This window comes from Primulina eburnea, chromosome 1 (assembly GCF_022965805.1).
Source record: "Primulina eburnea isolate SZY01 chromosome 1, ASM2296580v1, whole genome shotgun sequence".
Classification (NCBI taxonomy): Eukaryota; Viridiplantae; Streptophyta; class Magnoliopsida; order Lamiales; family Gesneriaceae; genus Primulina; species Primulina eburnea.
Window position 1 is genome coordinate 58,586,767 of NC_133101.1, and position 23,076 is coordinate 58,609,842.

Sequence of the window (23,076 nt, forward strand, 5' to 3'; positions counted from 1 at the left end):
TTTCTAATTGTGCAATGACAAAATTAATCTTCTATACACACTTCAAGATTAGAATGTAACTCCTATATTAATTTTATCAAATAACTCATATTTATACTACATTTAAATGTTTTATCATTTTAATTCTCTCTACATGTTTTTCTAATGATTTTATTTCTCTCTACATGTTTTTCCAATGATTTTATTGTAATTTTGTAATTATTTTTTTATTGCAATTTTTAATTAAGTAATAAATTTTCTAATTAAGTAATAAATTATAGTATCACAAAAATATATATGAACGTCTGTTTCTTTTGTTATATTTCAAATTTTAATGGTTAAAATCATATAGTTTCTCTACATGTTTTTCCAATGATTTTATTTCTCTCTACATGTTTTTTCAATGATTTTATTGTAATTTTATAATTATATTTTTATTGCAATTTCTAATTAAGTAATAAATTATCACAAAAATATATATGAACGTTTGTTATATTTCAAATTTTAATGGTTAAAATCATATAGTTTCAAATCTATATTTAATAATTATTATATGAGTTTATTTGATAATTACCATATAATCTTGTTTGAATGTACGTTTTTTTTACATATATTGATTTATTTATTATTTTAAAACTTATTTAACAAGAAATTAACAGTCATCAATGTTAGTTCACGAAAGATCGATATATAGAATTTATTATCCATGATATATAGAATTGTAAAAAAAAAAAGTAAAAAAAAAAAATTAAGAGGTTAAATTAAATATTATGAGTTATATTTTACTATCAATATTACTATTTCATTTGTATTAATGTTGTTTTTAAGAGTTAGTCATAGTGATTTTAAATTGATAATTATTTGTTTTTAGTACGGTTCGTTTTTGTAGATTATGATTTATACATTGGTAAAATACATAATTTGGTTGATTTTTAGGTTATTATGATTTATACGTTGTGTTTGAATATATAATTTTTTTAAAAAAATTTGTTTCAGTTCATTTTGTTTTATATGTTATGTTCATTACAATTTATTATATAACATAAAATCAACTGCTTGAATTTTAATCTGGGAAATAATTTTGAAAATAAGTTATATAAGTTCTTATAAATCGTCTGATCAGATAAATAACAAATTGATTCAAATTATTTTTAGAAAATCATATTTTTTAAATTTTTATAATATAATTGAAATTACGTGCAACGCACGTGCATCATGCTAGTCACTTGAAATTTATCAAAATAAATAGTTTTATCGGATGAGCGAAAGTATTGTGGGGCTATCACATATTCAAGAATATATTTTTTTTTTATGAAGATGAAACTCATTTGGGTTAGCATTCGATACAAATTAAGTAAATATTATGGCTACCGCAATAGACTGACTACAAACCGCACTGAACACAAACAATCTTGTTCCTCGTATCATCTGCGAACCAAAGATTGTATTCACCAAAGCTGATGAAAGATCGAGATCAAGGGGAAAAGGGGAGATATCTCAAAGCTCAAAAAGTAGCACAGGGGAATGCAGCAGTACCAGAAGTAACTGCGACTAAAGCTATGTAAGTATGTCTAGCCGCACACATGTTGAAAGACTGGAGATGGGAAGTATACAATCTGTCCAGAAGCAGCACGGAAGCTTGGGTTTGCAACACTTGAAGCTGTTGAAGAAACTCGGAGGTGGAGATATTGGGATAGTTGATCGTTCTGAGCTGATAGGCACTAGTTGCCTCTCCGCTGTGAAAGTAATGGATTATGATTTTCTGGCAAGTGGAAAGAAGATTATGCGGGCTCAAACTGGAAAAGAGATCATGGAAATCCTGGATCGCCCATTTCCCCCTACACTTAATGCGCATTTTACAACCAAGAAATTCTTGTTGTTGGTAATGGAACACTGTCCAGGTGGTGATCTTCATGTGGGACTGTCAAAAGCAGTCCACGAAGAGTTCTCCTGAGCACGCAGTCAGGTAAAATTTCAAACAGTTGTCTGCCGATAGCCCTTTTAGTCGTATAACTAGAGAAGCAAACTAGGCCATACACTTCAATGAGCATGCGAGAAAATATAGTACCTGCAGTCCTCTCATTTTGACTTTGTACTTTCTTACAAGAGCTATTTCGTGTTTGCAAAGTTCAGAGTTTTATTAACAAGGCTTATCAAGGAATGATAACTTGGTTCGTTTTTCAACTCTCTATGCAGGTTCTAGGTATCTGAAGTCCTCCTTGCACTGGAGTACCTTCACATGCTTGGCGTAGCGTACAGAGACATGAAACCAGAAAACATATTGGTTATAGAAGATGGGCATATCATGCTCTCAGATTTTGACTTGTATTCTAGATGCACCGTAAAACCTATGCTACTCAACTCATCTTCACCACTTCCCGAACCTCCTAACAGAATGTCCAGTCCATGCTCATGTTCTAGCTGCATCGACTCTTTTTGCCTCCAACAATCATGGCAGCTCGCTGTTTTACACCAAGATTTTTATTCGGGCCTCCAAAACGCAGAAACTAAACGCTGACCAATGCATTCCATTGCCGCAACTTGTAGTATAGCCCACCAGTGCTCGGTCCAACTCTTTGTAGGAACCCGAACACATGAATAATCAAGGGGCAAGGCCATGGGAGTGCAGTGGATTGGTGGACACTCGGGATTTTTCTATACGAGCTTTTATATGGCAAGACGCCTATAATGGGATCGAGCAACGATAATACTTAATCAAATTTTTCGTCCCAGTGCCTCGAGTTTCCTGCTTATCCAATGGTCAGCTCTCATGCTTGAGACTTGATCAGGCTGTTATTGCCGAAGGAACCAGAGAATAGACTTGGTTCGACAAAGGGTGCAGCAGACATCAAGCCACAACCATTCTTTGAAGGCCTGAACTGGGATTTGGTTCGATGCGCAACGCCTCCAGATCCTCCCAAGTTCTTCGATTTGGGCAACACCACCCCTGAGTTTGGGTGGATGAAATAGAATTTGAGATGTTTTAGCAAATTTTAATGTGGAAGTATTACACCTAGGAATTTCCATTTTAACTCAAGTTTCTTCACATGATTTGTAACTGATATATAGAATATGGTGCAAATGTATTCAAAGAATATGCTCCATGAAAAATAAAATAACGTTTTAGGGGTCTAAAGCTGGAGAAAATTTGTATTAGAGTCATCCACGAAGGAAATTTTCAAATTGAATCTTTAAGAATAGAAGTTATTAGCCAAAGTTGTAGTGAATCACACCTAAAATCTCTAAAAATAAGGAGTTTTCTGCCAGAATAAGTCACAACAGATATTAAATAACATGTCATTCAAACAAATTAAAAATTATTATCATGAAATTTATTTTCCTGAAATTACATGTTAAAAAGGGATAAAAGCAAACGTAAAAACTAAAAATATTTTTGGATAAATTTTACAAAACCAGAGGCCTTTTTATGTTTCTTATATGTGTGCATCATATCATATCTTCTCTTTTTGAAAAAAGACATGAATCTCTCGTAAAATTATATGGGGAGAAATAAATAAAACAAGATTCTCCCTATATGGAATAAGAGCATAACACCACCATACCAAATTTATAATCACACTGACAGTGGAAAACATCTTCAATCCAATGAAATCCTTGTACACTGCTACTTTTTTCATCCCAACTACCTCTAAGTTACCAATTTGCCACCACTCTCCTCTTCTCTCCCTCAAATCTTCGCCATTTCTCCGGTTTTCGGCGGACCCTTCAAACAAACAAACAAACAAACAAACACAGGAAAATCAAGAATACCCGAAAGAATCAAAGCTTCATCAATGGCTTCCACACTATCTACAGCCTCGAGTGATCATTCACAGGCCACTAAGCCATACTCAGTTCTATTTGTTTGCCTCGGGAACATTTGTAGAACCCCAGCTGCTGAGGGTGTTTTCAGACATCTTGTCAAGCAGAGGAATCTTGATTCTGTGTTCTATATTGATTCTGCAGGCACCATCAATTATCATGAGGTTTATATGTACTCACTGTTTTTGTTTTGTGTGTCAGAGATGTCTGATAGTTGAATCAGAGGATTCTTGTTAGGATATACTAGATTTAGCATATATTTGTTTTTCATACCTGTGTTGAATATGCGGATTCTTGGAATGCTAATGATGCTGCGTATATTGTGGTGCTTTTTTTGGAAATGAAGGGTAATCCAGCGGATTCAAGAATGAGGGCAGCTTCTAAAAGGCGTGGAATTGAGATAACTTCTATCTCCAGGCCGATTAAGCCGTCTTATTTCAGGGAGTTTGATCTTATTCTTGCTATGGATAGGCAAAACAGAGGTAGATTTATCCGTAAAATCTTTTAACTCAATCATGACCGTGCTTATATTTTTTTTTTTGGAGTTTCTTTCTTCATCGGATGTCCCCTAAGGGATGGAGTTTCTTGCCTTATGACACTCCTCTCTTTGGGAATGATATGTGGTCAAAAACTAGAATGCAGTTCATAATTTGCAACTCTCTGAAATATTATACCTCAACCGAATTTTTGTCGTGCACGTGCTTCTTCATATGTTGTCCCTACTTGTTTGAATCTAGACTTGATTGAGCACTAACCATTAAAAACCAAGGTTGCATTTGAGCCAGAGCAACCGCTGAACTTGATTTAATAGATCCGGTTGTAGCACTACTATATTTCTTGGATACCATAGATGTTCAGTTGCTAGGATTAGATTTATTCAATCTACATGTTTACTAATGAACCGTGACCGCGCAGCTATTATGGATTCAACTGATTTTCAAAGACATAAACCACCCTTGTATAATACCAGATAACATTTTGAATTATCAAGTAGTCATCTGTTGACATGAGTTTAAACATTCTAGCAAGTAGCACCAGCAATGTGTCTGTTTGGCTGATTCGGCCGAAAATGCCCATCCCTCAATGGCTCAGTTGTAACTTATGATCTAAGAAACTAGCTAATCGAATGAGTTACATTTGATGATATTGTCAAATCACCTTGTTTTTATCCTTTGAAATTCCACCATTCTGTGGAAGGTTCTGGATTTTCTTGAAGATGCTTGTGAGTCACTATTGGAAAAAATTGTGGCCGAGGGTAGTCAAGTTTTAGCTTCTTAGCTTTTTTACGCAAGACGCTGTACATTTTTAACTCTAGTCCTTGTTATCAACTGCTTGATTCGAAATGTTCATACGAACTGCATTGTTTGAGCGAACAGAGTAGGACTCCATCCCGAAGACTAGTATTTTAGTGCACTTAGTTTACAGGAAAAAATATCGGAGCTGTTCAGGCCTATGATTCTCATTTTTTTTATGTTTCCATTATGTTACATTATCTGCAGGTATACTAAAGGCTAGACATATAATAAAAACTCGAGAGAACTACAAATGTATGTAAAACTCAGGAAGTTCAAGTCTCCCTCCCCGTATACGACCTTTAAAGAATCCTGGAAAATAATTTTTATATATATGTATCATATACAGCTCGCAAATGTCAACAAGGGGCCACCTCTCCGGTATGCCACGATCTAAAGTCAACTGGCATTTTCATGCTAAATTTCATGCCGATTGTGCACACAGTAGTATTATGGGTATCTGAAGTGATATGTTATAATATGGTCAACTTTATAACTGGTGGCTGCTTACGGGGTGAAACCTTGAATGGGGGATCCTACAATTTGTTTCTCTCTCCGCTGAAATCTGGCACAAGAAAAATATAGCCAGGATAGGAGAGAGGTGTACTGACAGAGTATGTGGTATTCATATAATGAAGTTCTGGACCGGTCCTTTTCGTGAACGGTTTCTCCTTGGAGTGGCTAGTGCGCAGGAAAAGGCATTCATAAGTGCGGTGTCCGCGGTATTAACCAAGAAATTTGCCGCAGGTGGGTTGGCAATGAGGAGTTTTGCTACTAGATATCCTGCAATGGACCAAGTTTGAAAGAGGTGTGCCTGTTTTCCAATGAATCTTGCTCCTTTGGTGTCGTAGTACTCGGGCCATTTGTCTTTTGCTAATCTTTTTTCGGCAATCTTGATTGCATTTTCAGCTATCTCTGGTCTTTCCATTTTTATGCATGCCACAGTTAACTGAAAGAGCACATATATGAATCAATAAAAAATACAAAATCTGATAAATCAAACAGCTGTTGAAATAAAAGCTTGATCATGGAATAATATATGCGTTGCTATTTGAAAAGCCGAGTACTGACATGAAACTAAAATATGCCACCATTCGTAAAAAATACCAAACGTTAGTGGAGAAACTGCAGTCCTAGAAAAATTACATACGAAGCTTGAACTCTTTTTTCCCATTTAACGGGAAGTTATTCACTTTTATGCCGCACAGAGTAGGCTACAAGTGTAACACTACTCCCAAGTGGACTAATTCAACCTCAAAATGGCATATTCAAGCGACAATCCGATACAATCCTCCTCTTTTTTCGCAACTCAAATCCATCATATGAGTAATACCACAAAGCTACTTGGTCAGACACTAAAATTCAAACTGGTAATACTAGCCAAAATAAGAAGAGAAAAAAACTAACCTGCCAAAGCAAAGTTGGCCAGGAACCTCCGTTATGGTAAGACCAAGGACTGCACGAAAAGCAACAACATGCATTGTTAACCTGTGTAAGTTCACCAAATCTGATATATATAACAAGAGGAGTACATTAACATAGAAACTGTACGTGTTCTTTGGATCACTGCCTGTAATTATTCGCCATTCTTGGCCCTCTAATGCTGGGTAACAAAGTTTCATTGGCATTTCTGCTACCAGATCTGACCATTTTGCTTCAATAAGATCCAAAATCGCATGTGACTGATCAGTTGTAGCAAGACCGCATACTATAGCCCATAAGTTTCCTAGTGAAAATAAACGAAAGTCCATATGTGCCGGCTGCAGGTTTCCAATAAGATAGCCTCCTTTTTTAGGCATCCATTCCACAAGCCAGGGAGGAATCTGATCTGGGTAGATATTAAACTTGTTAACTGCATCATATGAGTACTCTTCTGTCTTGTATCGATATATTTCATTCAGTTTCTTCAAATCAATCCAATAGTACTCTCGGATGTGAATTGATAATGCCACTAGTCGATTGTTAAGTGCCTGCACAAGATTCGCAGAAACCTCCTCTGGAACAAGCATCTCGCGAGCACAAAGTAGAGCTGAATAAAATAATGACTGCAACAAAAGGCAGCATATCAGCACATATGCGTGCAGCATACCTGTGGAATAAATATAATTTTCACCATTTGCTCTGGTGGCTCCTTTTCATGTGGTAACAGTGTATCATTGAGCCTGGAGGACATCTCTGGCTTACAGTGATTTTTATGCTCTGAAATGCTGATAATTTCCAGGTTTTCACAAGTAAATGTCCATAGACATCCCGTCGAGCACAAGTACGAGGATATGCACAAGGGAGAAAAAAAAATGATAAAAGAGCACAGTTGATGAACCATGTCTCTGGAAAATGCTTTGATATCCCATAATTTGTTTAAATCTACCTACACTTTATAACAAAAAGGTAGAGGGAAAGGTATGGAATGGAATCGAAGCCAACAGGTGTTCAGGAATTTTAATTTAAATACTGCATAAAAGTATGTAGTTCTGTAAAATTTCTCAAAGGCCGTCATTCAATTGCTATTGTGCTGAATCTCTCACGTTATTCCGAGAGAATTTAATGGCATTTCAAACATATGTTCAAGGAGACAAATGGTTACTCAACCATTGGAAGATTGAAACACAAGAAAGTTTTCCAAGAATTGTGAATGAGCAACTTTTTCACACTTAGATCACAAGGCAGGCTACTAATCACGAATGGAAACGGCAAAAGGTACATAGGACATTACGAAATTCTAATACAATATCTACAAAGACAACTGCCACTAGTAGAAATATTGTCTCAGCTTCAATCCTGTGAGCAGTTTGGACTGTATGGTTTTGAGGTACTAGGGCCGTTTGAGGCGAAACAAACTCTTTAATTTTCTTCAAAAGAATATAAACCAACGGGGGGAAATGGAGAAGAATTAAGAGGGGGAAGGAAAGATTGCATAGAACATAATAGAAGGATGGTCTGAGATAAAACACCTGAATTTCAAGGGGGTGACCATGGATACCCAAGCGACGATCAATCATGCACGACCCATCTGTTACCAACAAAGTTGGAAACATATCAAAACCATCTGCCAAACAAAGTTTTAAAATCATCCTGATTCCAGTCTGCACATCAACCCGTTCCTGGACTGAAAGGTCTCCTGAACATTTTCCATATGCTCGTAATAATATGATCCACCACAAACCTGTTGAAACAAATTCTTAAGCTTATGTGTGTCCAGATGGTCAGAACTACAAGCCAGACAAAAAAGACAAACCAACCAGAATCGACTGGTGCCACCCGACCAATTGCTGCCTCACCAAAGTCAGGATCTAAGATCTCTTCAGTTGCAGATTCATCACCATCAAGTGGTACAGTACGCACCTTGAAGCTTGCTGGCATCAGTCCTTGCCCAGGACTATGGCAATCCATGGTTTTCTCCCAGCTCTGAGTCAAGCAAAAAAAAACATCCAGTAGAAGCAACAACAGCTATGGTACCAAGCAGCATTTCCATTCAGTAAATAGCCCTTGTAGTGCAAAAGGATGAGAGATGTATTGGTGCCAGGTGCAGAATTACCACACATGATTTTACACAAACAGGAAAGGAAAACATAGAAACATTTTAAATGTTGATCAAATATCAGTAGGCGGATTCACACAAATATGAGGAAGTCCTAACATCTAAAAGAAGAAGCATAGGACAACGAAGCCATGCACAACTACAAAATAATCATAATTGTTTCAAATGTAGTGATAGAGAAACGACACACAAACAAACATACTAGTGCAAATATTTTAGTGAAGATTAGCAGAAATTCCAATTTGGCTTTTCAAGCATAGAAATAGTTGATTTCGCAGTCACCAAAGTTAAAAATCTTGAAAAACAGGAAACTTTTCGCCCGATTAGGATAGTAATATTACCTGAAGCTGAAGAGTGTGCAGAATAAAGTTCCGAACAATTTCATACTCTCCTTTTAATAGGAAAGCGATCCCAGAAGGTATAAAATCACGGATAAACACTTGATCATAGTTGAGAGTGTTCGAGTCGCATGGATCGTTAGCAGCAATGGTTCCAATTGGGTTGCCACAATAACATAATATTGATTCTCGCAACAACTTCCAAGCTTCATCCTCTAAAGATTCTGCAACTCCTGTAATTATCATCTTATTATTTTTTGCTGCAGATGCTGATCCATTGCTGGACGAAAGGCCTTCCTTTTCACCAACCAAATGCCCTGTTGCCTCAGTTTTACTTCCATCTTTCGAAAATGTCTCTCTAACACTCTCGGCCTTAATGCAGTTGCATTCGAAAGATTTTGACAAGTTACCTGGTTTCTGTCCTCTTAAAACATATTGTGCACCTGTCATCACACGATTTCCTTCATAATATTGATTTACCCCAAGGCCCTTCCGCATTACGGCCCTATAATCTCCATTTTTTGCACTTTTGACACTATATTTGAAGGAGAGCGGTGGAGCGAAATTTAAATTTGGGTAAATCCGACATGGCACCCCCCAAGATAGAACTTGTAGGGATGCTTCTGAAGCGGCCATCAGGAAAATGACTTCGAAATTTGGTGAACGCGTTGATTACACTAGTTAGGTGTTCCTAAACAAAGCCACAACATTCAACTTCATAAGCATAATAGTTAAAACATACATGTACTAAATTGATGAGTTAGTTGATTCATAGGCTTAGACAATGCTAACCGTATTGAAATACATGAATTTCTAAACAAACACAGCCTCTTCGAAGATAAGACTGAATTGTCCAACACATCGACATGAAGTAAAACAAATTAATTAAACTAAAAGAGAATATAACAAGATAGCAGAGACTCGGCAGACAGTTTTCAGATTCACTTTTCATTTCCCTTGTTGTCCCCTCTTCAGTCTGCTCTAAATGATCACGATCAAACAAAACATATAACTAAGGAACAATGTCATACTGACAATTGCAGCATGTTTTCCAAAACTACTCCTCCACTCGTTATTTTCAAAATCTCGTATGGTTGCCTAGTCACAAACAGGAAATCCTTAAATCAGGAGACGCAAAAAAATTAATCCGTAACCGAGAAACGTATTCCTGCTAAGAGGAAACAAAATTCAACAAACCAAAAAAATACAGCACCATGTACGATCAAATAGATTCTTTCATTTCTACTAAGCTAAAACAACTATGTATTAAATATAATATCAAACAACACACGCTGAATTGACGGATTGAAAAAACAATACTAATTTTCTTACTTGATTTCTGAGAGTAAATTTGTATTTGCGGAAAGAAATTAGAGAGTCGGAGGAAAATCATGCGCAGCAACCGCGGGTGTGGTACGGAGGAAGCCAACTGTGGGCGGAACTGGAAGATACAGGCACCTAATTTGCGTGATTTGGTGCACGTGGACCTATCGAATTCATTAAATAGGCAATTGGTTTACGACGGCAAAAAAGAATGTCGAGTCTCCTTTTTTATTATTATTAAAATTAAACCTTATTTACGTGTCAAACTTCGACATCCATGTGTCTCGTTCTCAATCGAAATGTAATTACGTTAAAACTTATTCCCGAAAATATTTAATAAATTTTTAAAATAAAACATCCATAGTTCCGTAATTTTGGAGGAAATATACGTTTTCTCTCATGGTCGATTCGGATTTTACATGTACAGATTTCTTGAAACACGAGTTGATTTTTTGCAAGGCCAAAATTTTACATAGAATAATCAATAGGATATTATTACAAGTTTGCCCAAAATTAGAAATTTCACTACGAAATACATGGAAACAATTTCACGCCTGAATCCTGAGAGAGCCCGTGATTTTACTGGACCTGACCGTTGAGCTTTCAAAAGAAACAATGACAGAAAATGCTTCCAAAAACAGGACCACTCAAACTGAAATGTATCATTGAACCAACAGCAATTTTTTTCAAAGCAAAATCTACCAGGAATAACAAATTGTGGCATCATTATCAACGAAAGAAAATGTATAAGCTACTGTTAATCCTTCTGAAATTCAGAAGTTATTGACATTGAAATTGCAAATACTTCAAGAACACAAAAACTAGTTTCGAAATGATTTTTCCGTGAACAGAAGACATCATCTCCTCATTCCTTCTTCCCAATTCCATGGGACATATTGTAGATCCCTCTTCCCTGCACCACAGTATCGATAAAAATTAGTGCTCACGTCAAAGAAATGGATAGAATATACAAATCATATGAAGAAAAGAACAGAAAAGAACTCACAATGAGATATAAAGAGGTACCGGCCAAAGCCAGAGGAATGGCAACTGAGGTGATCTTATCAAGTGGTCCTTTCAAATATGTATGCTTGTGAATGCTTTGAAAAATCTTTTGCTTCTCGATGAGCTTCTCTCGGGGCCTAAAGGGTGTTTCTGACATCCTGCATCATTTGGACGCTCTTTAACTAAAAATGTCGACAACCTTGAACGATTTTTCACTCCAGATCCTCGAATCACTCTCCCCGAACAAATCAGGGGAGAGGATAAGAGTGTGGGGCGAGAGGTAGTTAATTGATATACAAAGATTTTGAAATAGTAAAATCATCATTTTAATCAACAAAAAATTACAAATTTGGGGAAAAATATGGGAAACAGTGGGGTAGAGAAGGAAACAGAGCTCGTCTATCTCAAAAGTACAGTAAAGTTTTGTTTTTTTTATACAATGGCAGAGTGAGGGATTTGAGTTAGTCCCCCCTCTTCTTCGAGGGGAGAACATTGGATCATTTTACGCAAGTAAATATAAATCCACTCTGCAACAAAATTAAATCAGAAAATATAACCTTAGAGATAACTAACCGGGATACTTCTCAAATATATCCATTTTGGTATCAAAAAATCAAGCTAAAAAAATTTATTATCAAGCTCGATTTTCCTTGACACGGACCTTGGTTTGGCATAGTGAGCTCTTTTACACGATTATTTCGACATCAAATAACATATCTATATTGGAATAAAAAAAGGGAAAAAAAAAATTTTGACAACACAATTCAGCCAAGCAGTTAAGACTGGCTACTTTGTGCCTCACTTAATGTCTCTGTGGAGTAATATAGGGCAGTCCTGAAGATGCTTGAATCCAGATATGCACAAAAAATGCAAAATATGATTGACGCATACAAGGCTTTAAAACATTAAATATTGGTCAAAGGAATGAAGACTAAAGTGTTCAATAAATTACTATATTTTGCAACTATGGTAAATATATTGAAACTAATTACTCGCGAGATTTAGCATCCAAAAAACAATACCAAAAAAAACTATCATTCACCTAAAACAAATAAATAATAATCCGAAACAGAAGAATTTATGTAATGAAAGTGGATCGATGCCACCGTGCCCTTGCAAATGCAAGACCACACTAGCACTCAAACCATCAAAAACAAAGCCAACCGGTTTCAGGCAGAGGTTAGGCGATACAGTTTCCAGTTTATTACCAAACATCACAAGTAAACTGAAAGAAAAGGGGAATGGAGAGGGGCACACACTCATGAAGCAGGACAGGCTATGGTATAGCTCCCTCGGAAGAAAATATCTGCATTTTCCTGTTTAAGTTTAACTATTTCAAATTAGCAAATGTTGCCTCTCGACTATTTGTTTATGTTATATAAATGTTTAGTCTCACCTAATTAAGTTTCCAAGGTCTCTCCACTCACACGGTGCTACCCTCCAGTAAACAAAATTGAAAGAACAATACTCAAGTGGCAGGAACAAGTGAAAGAAAGTAAAAATACATGAAACGAGCATATTAAAAAAATACTGAGAAGATAAAGTATATAACAAATGTATAAGACAAGTTAACATGAAAAAAAACATGTCGGAAAATTCGATCAGGCAATCAAATAAAAAATATTAATATTTTCCTTCAATCTTCAATGGGTAAATAAGGAACTCCAAAAAAAGGAAGAACCCAAAAATTTTCTACCCAGACGAGTGGATCCAACCAAAAGCTACACAAATTTCAAGTCAAAACCACCGATAATCACAGTCCATAGTCAAATCCAGATCAATTAACCAACAAAATTCTTTAATAAGCATACATAATCCAGTATGCAAAAAAATCTGCAAAAAATAGAAGATAAATAAAGATTAAGAAAGCGATTTACCTGATTTCGAGAGTTGAAAACCCAAGAGTAGGCGAAAAAGTGCGAAGCGAGAGAACGAACAGAGGAGGATGAGCAAATTGTGGGAGTGAAATGAGAAGGGTGGACAACCCGAGAATCTTAAAATGGGCCGACAATTAAGGTAACATTCTGAACATGGGCCAGATAGCTAGGTGTAAATTGGGGCATTGGGTCAGCACGTACAACGAGTGAGCCCATTATCCTTCGAATTAAGCCCATATCTTTTGATGAGCTTTTTCATTTATTAAATTTCTATTTTATATTTTTTTGTTCGTGGTTCCAGTGTCTTGATATTATTGAATGATTAGTAAATATATGATAAAAAATAATGACATATGATGATAAAATATTATGTTTAGTAAATTTTTGTGTACGAATTAATTTAAATATTATTCCATAATATACCTAAAATACCATTAGAATGTCTTAGAATTTAAGAAACAATAATCAATCGATATTATGTTCCTTTGGGGGACAGGAAAATGGAATTTATAAGAATGACAAAAATTTGTGTGAGAAGGTCTCACGAGTCGTATTTTGTGAGACGGGTCTCTTATTTGGGTCATCCATGAAAAAGTATTACTTTTTTATACTAAGAGTATTACTTTTTATTGTAAATATCGGTATGGTTGACTCGTCTCACAGATAAAAATTCGTGAGAACGTCTTACAAAAGACCTACTCTTATAGAATATCTCATATTAAAATGGGTATAATTAAGATATTGATTGGTCATATCATGTGTAGCTATGGAGATGGTTGATAAAATGAGTTTGTTAAGAAAACCAAGCAAACAATGGTTAAAACACTAAGGCATAGTTTGGTACGCATGATAGAATAAACATGTGATATATAATATAAGGATAAGTTAAGGATAAATAAGATATATGATATTATATTTAATGTTCGGTATGATTTTAATAAGAGTGATTAAATTTATATATTAGATTGTAATGACAAAATTAACCTTATCATAATAAATTTTATAATTTCAAAGTTGTTGCTTGAGTTCATATTTTTTATTTGTTCATGCGCCGATAGTGCTTGCATGATTTATTTATTTTTATCTAATTTTATATATTATATAATATGATAATTGAGCCCTTGATTTTGTGAGTCAAGTCAAATATCAATTTTTAAGGTTAATCGTGTGATACTAATAATTTTATTGATATTTATAAAAATTATTTATATAATTATTTGGAATTCATTTATATAATTATCATATTATATAATATATAAAAATAAATAAAAATATTTATTTGATTTTAATTTCTACCTACTAACATAGATTTATAAAAATCATTTATAAATTGAGAGTAATTAAGTCATTTATATTGTAATTTATCATTATAATTTTTTATTCTTTTTAAAAATATTTATCAAGGGCACATGACATGGGATAAAGATGATTATTTATCAATCTCTCCCTTATCTCATGTACCAAACTATGCCTAAAACATCTCACAATCCCACCTCGTCCCTCATAACAAATGAAATGTATTGGAAACAATCGCATTTTGGAAAAAAAAAATGAATTAAGAGCGATACAGTAGATACAAAATGTATATTTTTTTTCTTTATTTATTTTTAATATTGAGAACCCACGATCGCTATTTTTGATGCATTCTGGATAAACTGAGAGAGACTGTGTACAAAATGCATCTTTGATCGTATGGCAGCATGAACTGGACTTTTATAAAATTTGAAATGCTTAGGATGTATTTGCTTTCAAACATGTTGAGCAAACAAAATCAGGGTGGGTCTAACATGATGATGATTATATCGTTGAACAAATAAAGCAGAGTCTGCTTTAAGCAAGAAAAATACTCAATTAATTCATTATTAAAACCACTTCACAATCAAATACCAATACAATATTAATTCATAGTTCATTGTCAAATGCATCAATAAATTGGTTAAGCGTCGGATAGCATTAGGTTGATTCTCATTTGTCATGTCTACGTATATATATATGTAGTACCCAACGAAGAATTATCTCCTTAAAACATAAAAAAGATACTGATATTTCATGGGTTTTCATTCCTTAAAAATATGTTGAATCACATGATCAATCCTTGGTCACCATGATTATTTGTCCTAATTCTCGGGTACTGTCACAAAAGATGTAAAATCCAAGAAAGTGAAGTTTCTTGAACAAGTCTAAGAATGAAGGGGCCTGTGTACTAAAAGATAAATAAATATAACACGTAAAGGGCAGCTTGCCATCGCCCTTCTCTCCTACTTTGTCTTGTCCCCTAAGGCCATCATTTCATCTGTGTGTTGGTGAACTTTTATTTTCAACACAGGCAACGAGACTTTCACCCCAAGCACCGCATTTCAAAGATAAAAGAAAAAATATATAAAACCAATAAAGACCCTTCAACCAATATCATCTGCAGAACTGATCATTTGCAAGTATATGATAATCTATCGTAGCCCTTTAAATTCTTTGATTAAGGCTTATACGCCAAACCGATATTGTAAAGACAAATTTAGCATGCAAGAAGATACAAAACAAATAATCCTACGTACGTACGATGAAGTAAAGTAAAAGACTATTCTTTAACATCCTTATTAAAAGCGACATTGGGCAGTATGGTCATTACCCTCCTCCAGAAAGAAAGATGGATCCATATGTATATTTTAAAAGGTAGTCTTGTTTTATTTAAGCATATGTAAACAGGAAAAAGAGAAGAATTGAGGACGCATCATTCTTAAATACAAAAGCGAAAGTATACAAGACAAGGAGGAAAAAGGTTTTAAGGATTGTGGTTTTTGAAATGACAACACAAAAACAACAGACATTTGATCAGAAGGTTCCGATGCCGCGTCCTCAGAACTCTGGTTCTATCAACCACGCTGACAGCCCTTTCCTAAGTGAAGAAAGAGATGAAGAGATGACAAGGTCGGCATTAGCCGCATTTCGTGTCAAGGAAGAAGAGATCGAGAGAAGGAAAAACGCGGTCAGGGAGAAAGTCGAGGCTCATTTAGGCCGTGTGGAGGAGGAAACGAAACGCTTGGCCGAAATTCGTGAAGTAAGTTTGATGAAAGAAAGATGTATATATTCACCATTCATGAGTTTCAAAGTATTTCAACCTACTGCATGCAAATGTATTGATTCTCATGTAGTTTGGGATCCTCTGTGTTTGCATAACTTATAATAGGAGCTTGAAGCTTTAACCGATCCGACAAGGAAGGAAGTTGCGATTATTCGCAAGAGGATCGACTTGATTAACCGAGATTTGAAGCCACTGGGGCTTAGCTGCCAGAAGAAGGTGAAGGGTCACAAATTTTAAACGTAATTTAACCATAGTAAATCAAGAAAATGTTAAATTAATAGATATACATGTCTTTTCATCGTATAACGTAATAACATAGGAAAAGGAATACAAAGAAGCCATTGAGGCGTTCAATGAGAAGAACAGAGAAAAGGGTCAGCTTATTGGCAAACTAGTTGAGGTAATTTTGTTCTTCTTGCATGCAGAATCTTGACTCGAAAATTATAATTGTACTGATTCGTAAACTTTAATTTTCTTCATAAATCTTTTTTTGTTAGTTGGTGACTGAAAGTGAGAAATTTAGATTGAAGAAATTGGAGGAGCTTAGCAAGAACATAAACTCCCTTTGCTGAGATCCAAGAATTCATTCACTGCTGGTTTGGTTGGGTTGTCTGGTTGACATTAATTAATTTTTACTGTCGTTGCATGTTTTTCATCCTTTTATTAATCGATTGTTGACACTTTTCGCGATTAGGATTAACAAATCTTCAAATGTGTTACTTATCAATTAAAAATATATGTATATCTTGGTTTGAATTAATACCAATGTGACAGACTCAATCATGGCATTTATTGGCTTGAAAACAGATCCCAATACTGTGCACATCATTACGTTGTTTTTGTGTCATTCAGCACCCCAAATATCGGCCTCAAAGCCCTTAACTTTGCTAGCAGGTACCTTTTACATATATTATTATTTGCAACTATATGAACAAAGGAATGTTACACCACTGAATTGGGCCCTACCAAAGAACCAAACTTCCAACTTTATCAACCTTTTGCAAGCTGCACAAGCCTTTTTACAGCTGCATTCATTTCAACATCACAATTACCTCTAACTTCATTACTCAACTTATCCACATTCCTCTCCATCTCTTTTCCAACTTCTCCCACCACCACTTTTTTTATCACCCTCGCGATCTCTCCTCTAGTATACTTCTTCCCATCTCTCCGAATCTCAATCCCAATCCCAAGTTCGGCAACCAACCTCGAATTCATCGGCTGATCAAGTTGCATCGGCATCGTAATAACAGGTACTCGACACGATATTGCCTCCAGAATCGAATTCCAACCACAGTGACTCAAGAACCATCCGACACTCGAATGCCTCAAAATTTTAGCTTGTGGCGCCCATCCTTCAACTATCATGCCTCTATCTCCAACCCTCTTCCGAAACCCCTGTGGCAATGCCTCATCTAGATTCATTTTTTCTCCCACGGGAAACCTAACAACCCAAATAAAAGACACCCCACTGATTTCTAACCCTAAAGCAACCTCTTCTATCTCATTTTTTGTTAGAAAATACTCACTTCCGAAAGATACATACACCACGGACTTGGTATTTTTCTTACTTAGCCAATCCAAGAACGTAGAATCGTCGGATTTTTGAACGGGTTCTTGAATAAGAAACCCAACTGGGACAACCTCTTTTTTCACTAATTCGGACAAGTAACTAATGTAAGTAGCTTCAATCGGATTCGAAGAGTTTATCAGTATAAAAGAAGCCGATGACATTTCGAAGCATCTCAGGAATCTCTCCTTACTCTCAGCACTATTTATTATAGCTTGTATAATCTCAGAATTCTCTCGCTCCGTCTCTGGAAATCTGAGTGACTCAAAAGGAAACTCCATCTCGGGATGAATGGAGTAGTGGGCTATGAAAGAAAAGCAAGCTGCACCACAAGGGAGGAGAACAACGGAACTTATTCCCTCTTCCGACGCCACCTGTGGCGCCCATGGCTGCAAGAAATCATAGATTAAAATGTCCGGTTTGAAGGTTTTAAGAATGTTTCGAAAATTCTCTTTAGATTCATCGAATGCAGCTTTGAGAGTTTGCATCAAATGGGTTGGCAGGTTCTTGGTAGTGTGGAATTTTTTGGGTAATTCAGTGGAAGAAAGGTGAAGTTCCACGAATTTTAACGAAGGCTCGTTCATGGACTTTCTGAATGGTTCCAAATTCACCGGAGTTGAACATAAAAATACATGAAAATTTCTGCGAATGAGCCTCTTGGCCAGTTCCGTGAAGGGAGATATATGGCCGTGAGCTAACCACGGAAACATCAAGATTTTGTAATATTGCTGCTCCCCCGACATGATAGTTGGATTCTGTTCGATCAAAATCCAATGGTGTGAGAATGGTTTGATTGGCATTCGTTTCTAGTGAGAGCAACGCCTATATAGCGCAGATCGACAGTAGGAACCAGCGAGGTCTGGATGCACTCCGCGAGACGTGTCAAATTCGCATCAGAATTCAGAAGTGCAATATTTTACTTCGTGACACGATTCAAATTATTTAATGAGACCTTTCAGCTTGTATTTTATCATTATAATATTATTGCATTCGTATAATATTATGACATTTGTCGAGTTACATGTCCGGTTACAAATATTTAAAGAATTTATGCATGGTCCGGGAGCATGAATTATACCCATTGTTCATTAAAAAGGAAAACGATGTCAAAATCGGTTGCTTCGATGTTACATGTAGAGGTATTGTCCTTACATAGTTTGGATGGACAAAATTCATATATATATGTGATTTTAAAAAATTTAGTGGACCTCATATATGTGTAATTAAATTTGGGCTCTTGATTCTATCATGGAGTAGTACCTCTACATGTAGGATGAAATCAACCGTCAAAACTTATAAATATCAGAATCTTTACAAGACCAAAGGAATATACTGAAATTTTGCTTTATATAAAAAATGTTACACAAACATCCTAAGAACATATCATATTGTGCCGTGAAATTCTTCATTCTAAGAACGTATCATTTCGCAAATAAATAAATTTGAATTTATTTCCTCCAAAATGTCTTAATATTCATGCATCTTTAGCTCAAGTTCTAGCTCAACAAGTGAAAACAAAGTTGAAGCTGATGATCAAGGTCATTATCTGGCTGAAGAGCTAATGTTATTGATAATTCAATAAAGACGACAAATACCAGAAGCATGTCAAAGTAGTAACGAGATGCAGTGAAGAAGAAGAAGAAGATTCATCCAAAAAAAATCGTAAAGTCAAGCGTGCGAGGTTCATCCATGATTATTTCTCCACAAACCTCGTGTATCTAGATCAAATATTTTGAAGACGATTTTTAATGCGAAGAGAGTTATTCACTTGCATAGTTACTACAGTTGAGAATCGTTCATTATATTTTCAGCAGAAGGACGATGTTACGAGAAGAAAAGGCTTGTCGTCACTACAAAAATGTACAGCTACGATTTGTCAATTGGCTTAAGGAGTCTCTGCCGACCATCTTGATGATTACTTACATATGGGTGAATCAACTGTCATGAAGTGTTTTTTCAAATTTTGAAAACATGTGGTTGAATTATTTGATGATCGATATTTGAGACGGCCGAATGATGAAGCTGTTTTGTGTCTTCTTCTAATGCATGAAGAGCGACACGACTTCCCTGACATGGTGGACAACCTTGATTGTATGTACCGGAAATGGGAATTTGTCCAGTTGCTTGGAAAGACCAATTTATAAGAGCTCATGGATCTCTAACAATCGTGCTTGAAACACTTTGGAGTTTTCAGTTCACGTATTGTACGAATTTTCCATATATTCAATAGTGTCTTGCAAGGAAACACCTTGGAGATTAATTTCATGATGAAGGATACTCAATATACAAAGAAGTAGAATCTAACACATGGAATGTATCAGGAATGGGCAACGTTCATGAAGGCTTTTTCTTTCCCAGAAGATCCCGAGAGAAAGTTGTTTAAAGAAAGAAAGAAACTATAAGAAAATATGTCGAACGGGCATTTGAGATGTTCTAATCTCGATAGGTGATTATCAAAGGTCTCGCTTGTTGTTGGTACAAGAAAAAAAAACATATTATGTTAGCATGCATTAGTTTGCACAACATAGTCGTTGAATATGAGGATGTTAGCATGCATTAGTTTGCACAACATGGTCGTTGAATATGAGGAGGTCACGTGAAAAATTGATATAATGATACTGATGACGAACCTACGATGCAAACCAACGATTTCATTATTATCTCCAAACTAGTTTTTTACTAAATGCCGATTTAGTTTAGCATTTTCCAGGAAAATACAATAAGTGAATTAATATTTTACAAATTTTAGAAAGTTTTTGTTTATATGTTGCTTTAAATTTTATACATTTGTATTTTTTAATTATTTTAGAAAGTTTTTGAGTTTATATGTTGTTTTAAATTTTATACATATGTATTTTTACTATGTTGTATTTTTTTTTAACTTTATAATAAAAAAATTAATTTTAAATAAATTACAAGATTAAATTGTTTTGATTAATAAATAAATTTAAAATTAGTACTATTATTTATTTTAATAATCATTTAAATATTGTGAATAAAACTAAAAATGTATTAATTTAATAAAATAAGAATAAATATGAACATGCGGCTCAATTATTATAATTTACAATTAAGGCAAAAACTTGTGTGAGACGGTCTCGCGGGTCGTATTTGTGAGACGGGTCTCTTATTTGGGTCATCCATGAAAAAGTATTACTTTTTATGCTAAGAGTATTACTTTATATTGTGAATATGAGTAGGGTTGATCCGTCTCACAGATTAAGATCCGTGAGACGGTCTCACATGAGACATACTCATTAATTATCAAACAATATTTATTAAATTACCTACGGTGAAAAATGATTTAAAATTACTTTAAATTTTAAAATTGACCTCATAGCGTATAAAAATTTTGGCATGATCTCCCCATAAATAGAATATACCAAAGATTTAAAATGCATGTAAAAGAAAAATGATTCAAGGACGACGCTGTGATATTCATAAATACTCAGTCAAACACAATCCAACAATCCGCAAAAAATAGTTCAAATAAAACCGACAAGACTCAACACAACATAAACTAAATCAAAACTTAAAAGATAAACTTCATATAATAATACAATCTCCTCGAAGGATAAAAATACGACAAACTAAACAAGACTCCGATATAATATACATATACTAACTGAAATTGAGAGACTCCAAACCGACCAACCATTACAATCCAACCTCAATCATGAGCTCCACTTACGGATCTTCGGCATGTGCTACAAAAACAAATTGGGTGGCCTACCATAGTGCACAAACAACATCCACAGTAGCTCCCAATAAACAACTGGGGTTAAGATTCTCGTATGAAACATTTCAACAATAACAAAAATAATCATATATAAATATATAAACAAAATTATTTATTTTTTTGATAGGATAAACAACATGAATTATGCAATGCATGAAACATGGCTCAATAGAGACGAGGTGGCAGGAGCCAACAAACGGTACGATAGAAATAGGAGTACTGCTCGAGCAATAATATACAGGAAAGCTATATCGTCATGCAACTAAACTGCCATGTCACATATGCCGTGATGCTAACACAAACACCCACCACAATAGCCTACGCATTGTGATGCTAACACAAACACCCACGACTCAGCCTCCACATATTTTTCATGGTACAACAAGATGACACAACGGAACAGAACTAGATGACAAAATTCCAAACCCAACGCTCACCCTCGAATGGCTGCACTAACAGACGGGATCGCTAAATCGAATCTACAGTCTCAAGTGTATCAATATAGGCTTATTAGGCTGGAACAATTGAATCTAAACCGAATCTACAGTCTCAAGTGTATCTACGGGATTCCTAAATTGAATCTACAGTCTAAACCGAATAACAATGAACAATTGTAACGGATAAATGTCATATACATGAACATAAATCAACAAGACATTTAAAAATCCACATAATCCACAGAAATACATAAATATGTTTAAGACGTAATTTATGTGTTATTGTTGTATGTTACCGAACTTTAATATACTTATATCAACTCAACACTGATTAATGAACGATTAACTTGAACTTTATCGGCCTATAACAAATATTTATTTCCAAAAAATAAATAAGTTCACAACAACCCTAAATGATACAACACGGATTCTAAAATATTCTTCAAAGTTTGAATTATTTTACCAAAAATCCAAACTAGGCGAGTTATTTTCTAAAAGTTCTCATCTATCAATTTATTTTCCAAAAAATCTTCGAACAACTAAATTTGCAATAATTCCTAGATCGTGACTTGTTGAATATTAATTCTAATACATCCAACAACCATTAATTCTTACACACATCGCACTTAATAATTTGACATTGATTCTTGGGTCGAAGAATTTATACCTCAAACTTGCCAATGCTTGAACCTACCATTATTACCCCATTAATAATCAATAACGATGAGATACAATCGATTATAACAAATTAAATAGAAGAGAGTAAAACTTCCATTTCTGGTACCCTACTATGCCTCACGAAAACAGGCTGAAATCTCTGATTAATCTGAAACCAAACTCGAACATCGACCACCATTCGACATAAAGTAGGCTGGAACAGAAACTGAGTTTGTATACATGAAACATTAACCCAACAATTATCAAATATATAATATATCCAACAATGTTGCACTATATCCTATTTTCTGACACCAACTGCTCCTGAACATCTACGATATCCCCTTCGTCCAGTCAATCTTCAAATGATTCGACAACAATGATTACCGAGTTAAGGTATCTAATTCTTGTGCACTTGAG

General features: G+C 35.0%; 4 protein-coding genes and 2 pseudogenes across 6 annotated transcripts; 3 read left to right on the top strand and 3 right to left on the bottom strand.

The window, feature by feature from the left end:
- The first annotated feature begins 1,220 nt into the window (after positions 1-1,220).
- LOC140834459 (serine/threonine-protein kinase KIPK1-like) lies at positions 1,221-3,076 on the top strand (annotated as a pseudogene).
- Positions 3,077-3,471: 395 nt separating this feature from the next.
- LOC140834467 (uncharacterized) lies at positions 3,472-4,391 on the top strand (annotated as a pseudogene).
- Positions 4,392-5,428: 1,037 nt separating this feature from the next.
- On the bottom strand, positions 5,429-10,469 carry LOC140834433 (alkaline/neutral invertase E, chloroplastic-like). 3 transcript variants are annotated; one of them, XM_073199318.1, is made up of 7 exons: positions 10,290-10,461; positions 8,973-9,660; positions 8,333-8,498; positions 8,045-8,256; positions 6,645-7,138; positions 6,501-6,549; positions 5,429-6,042 (listed from the first exon to the last, which is right to left on the bottom strand). In XM_073199318.1, the coding sequence occupies exons 2-7, from the start codon at positions 9,603-9,605 to the stop codon at positions 5,719-5,721; spliced, it is 1,878 nt and encodes a 625-aa protein (XP_073055419.1). In that variant the 5' UTR covers positions 9,606-9,660; positions 10,290-10,461; the 3' UTR covers positions 5,429-5,718. The 3 variants fall into 3 exon arrangements, with proteins under 3 accessions (XP_073055419.1, XP_073055411.1, XP_073055427.1); XM_073199310.1 differs by having other exon boundaries at positions 5,431-6,042; positions 10,302-10,469; XM_073199326.1 differs by having other exon boundaries at positions 5,811-6,042; positions 6,626-7,138; positions 10,302-10,469.
- Positions 10,470-10,957: 488 nt separating this feature from the next.
- On the bottom strand, positions 10,958-13,319 carry LOC140834485 (uncharacterized). The gene is made up of 3 exons (XM_073199382.1): positions 13,175-13,319; positions 11,299-11,455; positions 10,958-11,205 (listed from the first exon to the last, which is right to left on the bottom strand). Exons 2-3 carry the CDS (start codon positions 11,452-11,454, stop codon positions 11,158-11,160), a joined length of 204 nt encoding a protein of 67 aa, XP_073055483.1. The 5' UTR covers position 11,455; positions 13,175-13,319; the 3' UTR covers positions 10,958-11,157.
- A 2,498-nt stretch (positions 13,320-15,817) lies between these two features.
- On the top strand, positions 15,818-16,939 carry LOC140834477 (uncharacterized). The gene is made up of 4 exons (XM_073199369.1): positions 15,818-16,229; positions 16,359-16,469; positions 16,573-16,653; positions 16,751-16,939. The coding sequence occupies exons 1-4, from the start codon at positions 15,975-15,977 to the stop codon at positions 16,823-16,825; spliced, it is 522 nt and encodes a 173-aa protein (XP_073055470.1). The 5' UTR covers positions 15,818-15,974; the 3' UTR covers positions 16,826-16,939.
- A 304-nt stretch (positions 16,940-17,243) lies between these two features.
- On the bottom strand, positions 17,244-18,927 carry LOC140834450 (flavanone 7-O-glucoside 2''-O-beta-L-rhamnosyltransferase-like). The gene has a single exon (XM_073199338.1). It carries the CDS (start codon positions 18,621-18,623, stop codon positions 17,244-17,246), a length of 1,380 nt encoding a protein of 459 aa, XP_073055439.1. The 5' UTR covers positions 18,624-18,927.
- Positions 18,928-23,076: the final 4,149 nt, after the last annotated feature.

Bases quoted from the DNA above. Each gene is read 5' to 3' on its own strand.
- LOC140834477 (XM_073199369.1), top strand. From the start codon at position 15,975: ATGACAACACAAAAACAACAGACATTTGATCAGAAGGTTCCGATGCCG. The intron at 16,470-16,572 runs GTGAAGGGTCAC...GTAATAACATAG, and splicing joins GGCTTAGCTGCCAGAAGAAG to GAAAAGGAATACAAAGAAGC. The intron at 16,654-16,750 runs GTAATTTTGTTC...TTTTTTTGTTAG, and splicing joins TTATTGGCAAACTAGTTGAG to TTGGTGACTGAAAGTGAGAA.
- LOC140834485 (XM_073199382.1), bottom strand. From the start codon at position 11,454: ATGTCAGAAACACCCTTTAGGCCCCGAGAGAAGCTCATCGAGAAGCAA. The intron at 11,206-11,298 runs GTGAGTTCTTTT...ACTGTGGTGCAG, and splicing joins GTACCTCTTTATATCTCATT to GGAAGAGGGATCTACAATAT.
- LOC140834450 (XM_073199338.1), bottom strand. From the start codon at position 18,623: ATGCCAATCAAACCATTCTCACACCATTGGATTTTGATCGAACAGAAT.
- LOC140834433 (XM_073199318.1), bottom strand. From the start codon at position 9,605: ATGGCCGCTTCAGAAGCATCCCTACAAGTTCTATCTTGGGGGGTGCCA. The intron at 8,499-8,972 runs GTAATATTACTA...TGCTTGACTCAG, and splicing joins TGCACACTCTTCAGCTTCAG to AGCTGGGAGAAAACCATGGA. The intron at 8,257-8,332 runs GTTGGTTTGTCT...TTGTTTCAACAG, and splicing joins GGTGGCACCAGTCGATTCTG to GTTTGTGGTGGATCATATTA.